Here is an 11,419-nt window from a genome sequence, read left to right on the forward strand (position 1 = left end):
TTCTCAAATGCAGGATAATGCTAATAATATAGCCTGAACAGGATAAACTACCCTTATTTTGCAGAAAAAAGTGTTGGCGGCCAGCTATTATTATTATTATTTTAAAATTGATTGGAGCTTGTTTTTTTAAAAATTATTTCATATATTAATTTTAGTTTTTTTTCCTCTACCTCCTCTCTTTTTCTTTTATTCAGTAATCTATCGGAGTTTATTGAAGATGATAATTCTACTGGAGGATCATCAGACTCTGAAACAGAATTATGCCACAACAACAGCAGAAACATCATTGAGCAGGAGTCAGCAACTGATGCTTACAGGAATGCCATGTCAACTGTGGGTAGTAGTGCAAGACAGCGATTGCACAAAAGTGAGTGCAGCAGCAAATCGCTGCAGCGACGCAACAAAGTTGGATCCAGCAAGACAGCTTTGATCTCATCAGAAAAATATGTTGATAGTGATTGGCTTATTGAAGATGTCCAACCATCCAAGCGGAAACGGCTTGCTCCGAGGGGTAATTATTTTACAACAGGAACAGCTGTTCGAAAAGCTTCTGAGTGTAAGGATTCTTCATCCTCCATCACAGCAATGAAACCAGGTTCCTCCTCCTCTTCCTTAAGGCGCTTCAAGTCAAGGACATATTCTGTTATTGACGAGGAAGATGACAATAACAGCAACGACAGCAACGACAGCAGCAATTCTCTACCTCCGTCAAATCTTAACATTAATTTACCTAATACCATCAGCAGCAGTATTGCTGAAGAACACCAGTTTAGTAGTGAGAGTAGATTTAGTCCTACATTTATACCTGAGTCGAACCAAGAGGCTGTCACACTTTCGCAGATATTCCATCAGAATTCTGATCTCAATCTCACTGATGCTGCAAACTTTACAGATTCAATAAAGAAACCATCTACATCATCGTCATCATTGTTATCATCACTGCAATTAAGAACTAACAATGTTTCTTCTGGAATGGTCCAGACGGTGTCCAAAGTGTATATTAAGGTTGGTACACTCTACTTCTGTGTGCCTCTTTCCCCCAGGTAAGCCCAATGTTTCTACATCTAACACAAGATGAACTTTATCAACATCTAAAGCAAGGGTTCTCAACTGGTGTCCATATGGACCCTGGGGCTCCCTGGATGCAATTTGTAAATCGGGGATCCATGGTTATTTTTCAGGGCCCATGACAAAAAAAAGTGCTTCAGGCCAGTAAAGTTTATGTGCAATAAATTCATTATACTTCCACAATACACAAAATATTTTAAGAATTTTTCTTTATACAGTTCTTACTAATATTTAATTATAAAAATATAATTGGTATTTTTAAACATGAAATGTTTTGTGGGGCGAGGTCCACCCAAGTAAAATAGAAATCAAAGGGGTCTATATGTAAAAAATGGTTGAGAATCTCTGCTAAAGTATCAAGGGAATCTTTAACCTGGCTGAAACCTCTATAGTACAAATGTCTTGTTTTCAAAAGTTCTGAATTAAAATCTTCCTCCAAACCTTATTTACAATTTATGTTCTTAACACTAGCTTAATGATAACTAAGTTATTTTACTAAATTCTTTGTTATATTTTAAATTAATTGAAAGAAACACAGAGCATCTCAGCAGAAATATGGTAACAAAAGGATTAATAGGTAAACCACATGGTTGTAAGTTCAGTCCCATTGCATGGCACTTTAAGTAAGTGTCTTCTGCTATAACCCCAGGCCGATGAAAACCTTATGAGTAGATTTGATGGCTGGAAACTGAAAGAAGCCTGTCATATATGTATGCGCACATGTATGTGTATGTTTCTGTCTCCCTGTTTTAATATTGCATGATAGTTGTAAATCAACATCACTTTCATGCAAGCAGTGTCTTTCCAATATTCTAAGCATGTCTGTCCATGGAGGAAATATTACCTTACTCAGAAACAGATGAAAGCTGGTGACAGGCACTGAATCTGGCTGTAAAAATTCTTCTTCAATAAACTCCATCCAAGCCATGCTATCATGAATAATTGGATGTTGAAACTGTTGTGTGTATTGGGTAATCTTTAGAGGGTACAAAAAAAAGGATCAGAACATATTTGTTCCTTTTAGTGATGGTATTTTAGCAATAGTTACCCTTTCTGTTGCCAACCCTTAACTGCCTTTTTTCAAGGCACTTTTTGTTTTTACTCTACTAGACTTTCGAAGTGTAGAGGTACCGGACACATCATATCATTTTCAGTTTGGTTTCTTTGGCTGGTTATCCTTCCTGTCACCAACCACTTTACAAAAACAGCAAAAGAACACATATACCTGATTTGAAATTAAGTATTGGGGTCAATTTACTCGACTAAACCCTTCAAGGTGATGCCCCAACATGGCTGTAGTCAAATGTCTGAAACAAGTAAAAGATAAAAGAAAAGATGTATAACTTCCTCATCACCTCGACCATCACCATTCCTACAACGACCACCACTGTTTGGAAAATTCTGTGTAAAATTTATTCATAGATTTACAGAAGGAAATCTGTACATGCATTTATAGATGCGTGTATGCATTTGTATGTAGAAGTTCGTGCATGCATGCATGTGTGTGTCCTATGTTGGTTCTTGTTTACTTAATAAATTGTCTCTTCCAGTGATCGTTCAAAAACAATACTTTGGCTCAATCAAGAGACCTCTCGCCGTGTCTATGCCCAGTGCCAGTTGAAGCCAATTCTGTCGCTGACTACGAAATCTGGGGCCCTCCTTGATCCTGATGACAAAATCTCTATGGTCATTGAAAATGGAGAAGAGGTAAATATATATATGGCAAATAAAGGACGGAAGATGAGATATATGAGTGGAATTCATACATGGAAACTGAAAGAGGTCTGTCGTTTATATTTATATGTGTGTGCCTGTGTTTGTGCCCCCACCATCGCTTGCCAACCAATGTTGCTGTGTTTACATCCCTGTAACTTAGCTGTTTGGCAAAACACACCAATAGAATAAGTACTAGGCTTACAAAGAATAAATCCTGGGTTCGATTTCATTTGGCTAAAGACAGTGCTCCAGCATGTCTACAGTCAAATGACTGAAACAAGTAAAACAATAAAAAGCTATGCCATTTTAATTGTGAGCAACATTGAGCATCTCTGTTAGTATAAATATAAAAGTAATAATTTGACATTCAGGTATACACCTTGTAGTATGCAGTTCAAATGCTATTCATAGTATTTGGTTACTTGACGTCATCAACGGGGTAAATCCCACTGGATTTACTTGGGAAATTCCTTTGAGTTCGTTGAGTTTATAAAAATATGAAAGAAAGAAAATGGAATTCACAGGACTCTTTATTATTCACTATGATTGTTTCAGCCCATCGTGCACCAGTACCTCACAGGTGAGATGCTGTACTAACATTTATGGTGCATTGCAGGTGCAAATGTGTCTCATCAGGTGACTTATCAAAAGGTGCCTCATTTTTAATCTCCATTTCACTTATTTCTATTTCAATACATTTAGTTGTAATGTGTTGTGTCTATGCTAGCAATTGGGTTATAAGGTTGAGAAAACCTGTTGTTAACCCTTTAGCATTTAAATCGGCCATATCCGGCCAAAAGTATTCTGCCTGTTTTATGTTCAAACTGGCCAGATCTGATCTCTCACACCAGCCCTACAATATCGTTTTTAAAATTAACAGCTACCTCATCAAAATCTCATAGCTACAAGATAATGCATGATTAGTTCAAAACAATGTGGATAAAAGAAGCATTAATTTTGGCTGAATAATGCGAACACTAAAGGGTTAACCATATTGAATTTTATAATCACAATGCCAGTAATCGTAATAAATATAGCCCCTCTATATCAGAACACTCTGATGAGGTAACACGCTCTAAATCTGGTGAGATGCTGTACTAACATTTATGGTGCATTGCAGGTGCAAATGTGTCTCATCAGGTGATTTATCATAAGGTGCCTTGTTTTTAATTTCCATTTCACTTATTTCTATTTCAATACATTCAGTTGTTGTAATGTGTTGTGTGTCTATGCTAGCAATTTGGTTATAAGGTTGAATTCTTCTCATGTAATCCAGAAGGTAACTTACAAAGAATTGAAAATGAAAAATAAAATAAAATATAGAAATAGGTAAATGAATGAATATGTTATACACTGATAATAAAAGTGTATAATAACATCAGAAGGGTCAAAACAATTGTAGTGAATAGAGAGTCTTGTTAATTTCATTTGTCTTGTTGATTTGACATTCAGGTATGCACCTTGTAGTATGTTGTTTAAAGGCTATTTGTAGTATCTGGCTACCTGAAATCATCAACAGTAAATCTCACTGGATTTACTTCAGAAAATTCTTTTGTGTTCGTTGAGTTTATAAAAATCCAGCTGTAGAAACTCTACCAGATCAGATTGGAGCCTGGTGTCGCCTCCTGGTCCACCAGTCCTCAGTCAAATCGTCCGACTCATGCTAGCATGGAAAGCGGACGTTAAACGATGATGATGATGATGATGATGAAAGAAAGAAAATGGAATTCACAAGACTCTTTATTAGTCACTTATATTTTTTATCTATATAGTCGCAGGAGTGGCTGTGTGGTAAGTAGCTTGCTTACCAACCATATGGCCCTGGTTCACTCCCACTGCGTGGCACCTTGGGCAAGTGTCTTCTACTATAGCCTTGGGCCAACCAAGACCTTGTGAGTAGATTTGGTAGACGGAAACTGAAAGAAGCCTGTCGTATATATGTATATATATATATATATATATATATATATATATATATATATATATATATATATATATATATATACACATATATATATATATATATATGTGTTTGTGTGTCTGTGTTTGTCCCCCACCATCGGTTGACAACATTGCTGGTGTGTTTACGTCCCCATAACTTAGCGGTTCAGCAAAAGAGACCGATAGAATAAGTACTAGGCTTTCAAAGAATAAGTCCTGGGGTCGATTTGCTCAACTAAAGGCAGTGCTCTAGCATGGCCGCAGTCAAATGACTGAAACAAGTAAAAGAGTATGAGTATAGTCTTCTTACTGTTTATGATACAAAGTTATTCTGCTCTTTGTGCATTTACAGCTGTGTAGATTGAACCACTTCTAAATATCAGTGTATCTTACTTAAATAGCACACCATTCTGTTGACACAACCAACTGTGGTCTTGCAGGGAACAGAAGTTGATCCCCAAATTGCTACTCTTTCTTCACACGTGTCTATATTTTTTTTGTTTTCTCAGCTTGAAGGTTGTGTCACTTCGTGGGATCTGCCTCCAGTCCAAGACCGTTACACAGAAGCTTGTAAAAGTAATAAAACAGGTAAGTTTGCTAAAACATACTTTTTAGCATTCAAAATATTAACTTTACCTAAGTATCATAAAGTCACTTTATTGTTGAAGTGTTTCCTTTCTTTCATATCTTTTGCACTTAATGATCTTATACTAACCTATTTTCAACTTAAAGTAAATAATATTGTCAGCCTTGACATTGTTTTTTGCTTCATATCTTTTGCAATTACTATAGCAGACTGAAGGCACAAGGCTTAGTTGTTAGGCTATTCAGCTCATGATCAAGGTTGTGAGTTCAATTCCCAACGATGCATAGTCTGCTTGAGCAAGACACTTTATTTCATGTTGCTCCAGTTCTCTTCGCTGGCAAAAATGTGTAGTACCTCTATTTCAAAGGGCCAGCTTTGTCACATTCTGTATCACACTGAACCTTCCTGAGAACTATGTTAAGAGTACATGTGTCTGTACACATGTGTCAACCACTTGCACATTAATTTCACAAGCAGGCCATTCCATTGATCAGATCAACTGGAACCTTCATCTTTGTAAGCGATGGAGTGCCAGTTATCTATATATATATATATGCATATATATGTGTACATGTATTGTACAATACAAACAAGAAGGTGATATTTTTTGAACCACAGCATTGCCATTAGAACTGCAGAAATAATGGCTAAATTACCCTGACAAGGTGGGAAATGTTATCAACAAACCCATGGCTGTTTGTTGACAAATCTTTCCACCTTGTAATGGTAATTTACAATACACATTCGACACTTCTAATAAAAACAAATGTAAGTTTGTTTATATATATATACATGTGTGTGTGTGTATATATATATATATATATATACATGTGTGTGTGTGTATATATATATATATATATATATATATATATATAGGGAGATGCACTTGCATAGCGAGTGACCTGATCTGAGATCGTGTGCTGGAACGAAAACAATTGCAGCGTGGAAGGTGTTTATAAGCCATTTAAAATAACACACAAAATCCGTTAGATTCACTTCAACATTTAAATTTAATTTGTCAAAATATATATATATATATATATATATATATATATATATATATATGATTGACCGTTGACTGAACGCTATTCAATTTTTTTTCTCCGTGTTTTTCTCCTTGTCTCCGTATTCTTTCTGTTGAAGAGCGTAGCTCGAAACGTCAAAGACTTTCCGTATTCCCGAGCGTCATACTAATATATCCTTTTGTTATTTACACCACCTGTCCTCGTCTGTTGTTATTATTTGTATATTCTCCCATATATATATATATATATACATGCCTACCCTGAATGAAAGAGATCGATAGTAACAGTTTCCTTTTATGGCAAAATATGCACCTCCTAATTCAATAAAATTATGAAGGTTACTCGGATTACTATGCATAAAATACAAAATATTTAGACCTTCGAACATTAGGCCTTACCGAGGCAATGACTTGTAAAAAACACCATTCTGAGCATGGCCGTTGCCAGTACCGCTTGACTGGCCCTCATGCCAGTGGCACGTAAAAGCACCCACTACACTCTCGGAGTGGTTGGCGTTAGGAAGGGCATCCAGCTGTAGAAACTCAGATTGGAGCCTAGTGAAGCCATCTGGTTCGCCAGTCCTCAGTCAAATGGTCCAACCCGTGCTAGCATGGAAAGCGGACATTAAACGATGATGATAATGAGGAGGAGGATTAGGTAGGCATAATTCGCCCCTGCTTTTCAATCTAAGTATTAAAACTATGCATAGTACTGCTGTAGTACACGTGCTGCGTACATTCCTACAACAATGTTTTCATTGCATGTCTATGTTTCGCTTATTTTTTTGTGTGTTTTACTACTTAAACATCATAAACTGCCTACCCTAAGTAATTACTGATGTCATGTGTCTGATATATATATATATATATATATATATATATATATGTTTATATGATGATATCTCCACAATATGTTGATGAGAAAAACATGTAATCGCTACCAATATAGCAAGAGATTTCTCCGCAAAGGTCTAAAGTAGACTCCTTATGGATCGATCTCCTTGGTTATATATCAAAAATTTAAATGAGAGTTTTGACGCTGATATCCATTATTATTGAAGTTTATTCCTATGTCAACATTTCTGAATTTGACAGTTAAATATAGCCTTATACAGAAATGTTGACATAGGAATAAACTTCAATAATAATGGATATCAGCATCAAAACTCTCATTTAAATTTTATACACACACACATATATATATATATATATATATATATATATATATATATATATATATATATATATATATATATATATACACACAAAAATAAGAGGAATGACCAGCAAAAGTGGACTCCTATATGCTAGAAATAGATGCCGAATCATCTAACCACGAAAAATATGTTCTGCAGATATTTACTTATGTAAATATTAACAGGTGAAACCTTGGTACGTAGGTTAATCGTTTTTTTATTTAGTATTTTTTCATTTGTCTTGCCCTTTTACAGTCTGTTGTGTCGCTGAATTTTTACTGAGAACATATTTTTTTTTCGTGGTTAGATGATTCGGCATCTATTTCTAGCATATAGGAGTCCACTTTTGCTGGTCATTCCTCTTATTTTTGTATGTAGTATAATTTTAATCTTCGGATTTTTTTAATATGCTAGACCACTGGTTTTAATTGATTAATATCAATTACTACCCTCATTAATAAATTTTATATATATATATATATATATATATATATATATATATATATATATACTACTATAAAATGGTAAGTTGGGTGTCTTTGGTCATAATGTTAGATTAAGAAAAGCTGTGTCAGCACCACCTCATATTTCTTTTAATCCTCTCTAATTGCAACTATTAAGTATGTTTATTAATTGAATCAAAACCACAGTTGTTTTCTCAGGTTTACAGTTTACTCCACCCCTTGGTTTTATGTCAAGTCTTTATTATACATATCTTCCTCTTCCTCCTTCATTTCATCTGCAAGCATGGCATTCCATCTGTCCCAGTGCAGAAGACAGACTTTAAACGGTGGCAGTGGAAGACTTTTTCTCCAGACACTGTTTATCGATTAATTACAAGAAAACTTTTCAGAATGACATTTGATGTTCTGTAAACTCTAGGTCAGCCATGATTGAGCAAATATATGATCAAGGACCTTCTAACCATCACTATCCTGTAGTTATTAATTAACCCTTTAGCATTTACATTACTCTGTCAAATGTAATGCTCGTTTATTCACATTGTTTTGATGAGGTAACTATTAAAATGTAGGATTGGTGTGAGAGGCCAGATCTGGCCAGTTTGAACATAGAATATGCAAAATATTTTGGCTGGATATGACTGGTTTAAATGCTAGTAAGTTAAGCATATTGTGTGGAGGCGCAATGGCCCAGTGGTTAGAGCAGTGGACTCGCGGTCATAAGATCGTGGTTTCGATTCCCAGACCAGGCGTTGTGAGTGTTTATTGAGCGAAAGCACCTAAAGCTTCACGAGGCTCCGGCAGGGGATGGCGGCGAATCCTGCTGTACTCTTTCACCACAACTTTCTCTCACTCTTACTTCCTGTTTCTGTTGTGCCTGTAATTCAAAGGGTCAGCCTTGTCACACTCTGTGTCATGCTGAATATTCCCGAGAACTACGTTAAGGGTACATGTGTCTGTGGAGTGCTCAGCCACTTGCACGTTAATTTCACGAGCAGGCTGTTCCGTTGATCGGATCAACTGGAACCCTCGACGGAGTAAGCGACGGAGTGCCAACAAACAAACAAAAAACAACTAAGCATATTGTGTTTTGGACTACGTTTTTTAATATATATCATTCTTGTTACAGGATGATAGCATGTAGTTTGAGGTACATTTAACTGTTGTTTTTTGCAGGTCCAGTGACTACATAGATATTCACCTATTGGCTCCTGTGACTGTGTCTTTTTCTCTCTCTGTCTCGCCATATGTGTGTGTGTGTGTGTGTGTGTGTGTGTAGATAGTTGTGTAGTCTCCTCAGTGAATAAAATGTCTTGCTTTGAGGAACTAAAATGTAGTGCCTTTGTGGTTAAGCTGGATAGTCACTTGAACTGGAAGTGCCCCAGCTTGAGTCCTCCAAGTTCACCACCACAGTCACTGTAGAAAGAAAAGTGTAAGAGGAGCCAATGGACCCAGAAAGAATATAAAGAAATAATATACACTTATTACTATGCATTAGGTTGACCATCTCAAGAGAGACACACTGCTAATTTTTATGAGCAATCTGGTGTGTTTATTTTAATGGCCTATCAATGTATATAGTGAATTTCTTTGCCCTAAGTATCGAGAAGACACTCGGCTAGAAAAGGAAACAACATTGAAAGAACTTGAAACTCTTAATAATAATGGTAATAGTATAATAATGGTAATTGTTTGATTCAGAAGTTTAAACAAATGTATATTAATTTTGTTAAAGATGAAATCATTATTTTATTGTAGTTGTTGTTGGAAAGATAAGTCAACAGCTAGAACAGTGTGAGACTTCAGGTAATCTTATCTTACGTCATATGGCCTTGACTCCCAACATCATATTACCAGTGTTCAGAGCTATCAAGTATCAAAGTAACCTATGCTTTATGAATCTTACTGGTAAGTACCTAACTAATACAGTGTGTACATTTGTGGGGAAGTTGGAGGGATATCTCTTTTATTCTTTTACTCTTTTACTTGTTTCAGTCATTTGACTGCGGCCATGCTGGAACACCGCCTTTAATCAAACAAATCGACCCCAGGACTTATTCTTTGTAAGCCTAGTACTTATTCTATCAGTTTCTTTTGCCGAACCGCTAAGTTACGGGGACTTAAACACACCAGCATCGGTTGTCAAGCGATGGTGGGGGGACAAACACAGACACACATACATATATATATATATACATATATATATATATACATATATACGACGGGCTTCTTTCAGTTTCTGTCTACCAAATCCACTCACAAGGCTTTGGTCGGCCCGAGGCTATAGTAGAAGACACTTGCCCAAGGTGCCATGCAGTGGGACTGAACCCACAACCATGTGGTTGGTAAGCAAGCTACTTACCACACAGCCACTCCTGCGCCTATACAAACATTTGTGTACAAACATTTGGGAAGAGGGTGGGTATCTGGGTACAACCTGTACAGTTCATGTCAGCATGACAATTATGATAATGGTGACGGTGGTGATAACATATATTTGTGTGTTTGTGAATATGTATATATGAGTTTGGAAGGACATATTATCTGTGTGGATACCATATTACCTTTCAGTTTTAAGTGCCAGTTAACAGCTAACCACAACAACAAGTATTTAACATCTATGTCTTCGTTTAGTTGTTAGTCACTCCATGACTTCTTCCGATGGATAATTCTGTGTACTCGTTGCTGGATGGTAAAAATTGTCTGGAGTATATATTAATATTAGGCGCAGGAGTGGCTGTGTGGTAAGTAGCTTGCTTACCAACCACATGGTTCCGGGTTCAGTCCCACTGCGTGGCATCTTGGGCAAGTGTCTTCTGCTATAGCCTCGGGCCAACCAAGGGAGATGGAAACTGAAAGAAGCCTGTCATATATATGTATATGCATGTGTATGTTTGTGTGTCTGTGTTTGTGTTTGTCCCCCCAACATCGCTTGACAACCAATGCTGGTGTGTTTATGTTCCCGTAACTTAGTGGTCCGGCAAAAGAGACCAATAAAATAAGCACTAGGCTTACAAAGAATAAGTCCTGGGGTCGATTTGCTCGACTAAAGGCGGTGCTCCAGCATAGCCGCAGTCAAATGACTGAAACAAGTAAAAGAGTAAGAGAGTCTCTATTGGTATAAACCTGTCTGAGACGACCCCTGGCTTATGATACAATCTTCTTTGTGTTTTAAAGTGATTTAAATTAAAATCTTGCATCAAAATTTCTTGTTGATTTCTGCTTCAAACACCAGTTTAATAATAACAATGTTATTTTACTAAATCCTTCAATATTTTCCAAATTAATTAAAATAACGGGCCCTATATTTCAACAGAAATATAAGTAAACGTTCAACCAGTCATCGCTACTTTACTTCTATCTTTTTCTATCTTGCAGGTAATCATCTTGGTGATGTTGGCCTTCAGTCTTTGGCCAAAGTTCTCAA

At 36.4% G+C, this 11,419-nt stretch overlaps 2 protein-coding genes across 10 annotated transcripts in view; both read left to right on the top strand.

Annotated features, from left to right (window-relative positions):
- Positions 1 to 11,419, top strand: part of LOC106881740 (unconventional myosin heavy chain 6) — a 261,243-nt gene that overhangs the window by 186,316 nt on the left and 63,508 nt on the right. The window lies entirely within an intron of this gene.
- LOC106872470 (tonsoku-like protein) overlaps positions 1 to 11,419 on the top strand; it is a 119,883-nt gene that overhangs the window by 101,423 nt on the left and 7,041 nt on the right. For all 6 annotated transcript variants that reach the window (XM_089341732.1, XM_089341730.1, XM_089341735.1 and 3 more), the window contains exons 16-20: positions 195 to 1,043; positions 2,619 to 2,775; positions 5,235 to 5,313; positions 9,751 to 9,900; positions 11,371 to 11,419. The exon at positions 11,371 to 11,419 is cut by the window's right edge and continues 157 nt beyond it. In XM_089341732.1, coding sequence (XP_089197858.1) covers positions 195 to 1,043; positions 2,619 to 2,775; positions 5,235 to 5,313; positions 9,751 to 9,900; positions 11,371 to 11,419 — 1,284 coding nt within the window. The remainder of the gene's footprint in view (positions 1 to 194; positions 1,044 to 2,618; positions 2,776 to 5,234; positions 5,314 to 9,750; positions 9,901 to 11,370) is intronic.

Source organism: Octopus bimaculoides, chromosome 25, assembly GCF_046866305.1.
Source record: "Octopus bimaculoides isolate indiv1 chromosome 25, ASM4686630v1, whole genome shotgun sequence".
Classification (NCBI taxonomy): Eukaryota; Metazoa; Mollusca; class Cephalopoda; order Octopoda; family Octopodidae; genus Octopus; species Octopus bimaculoides.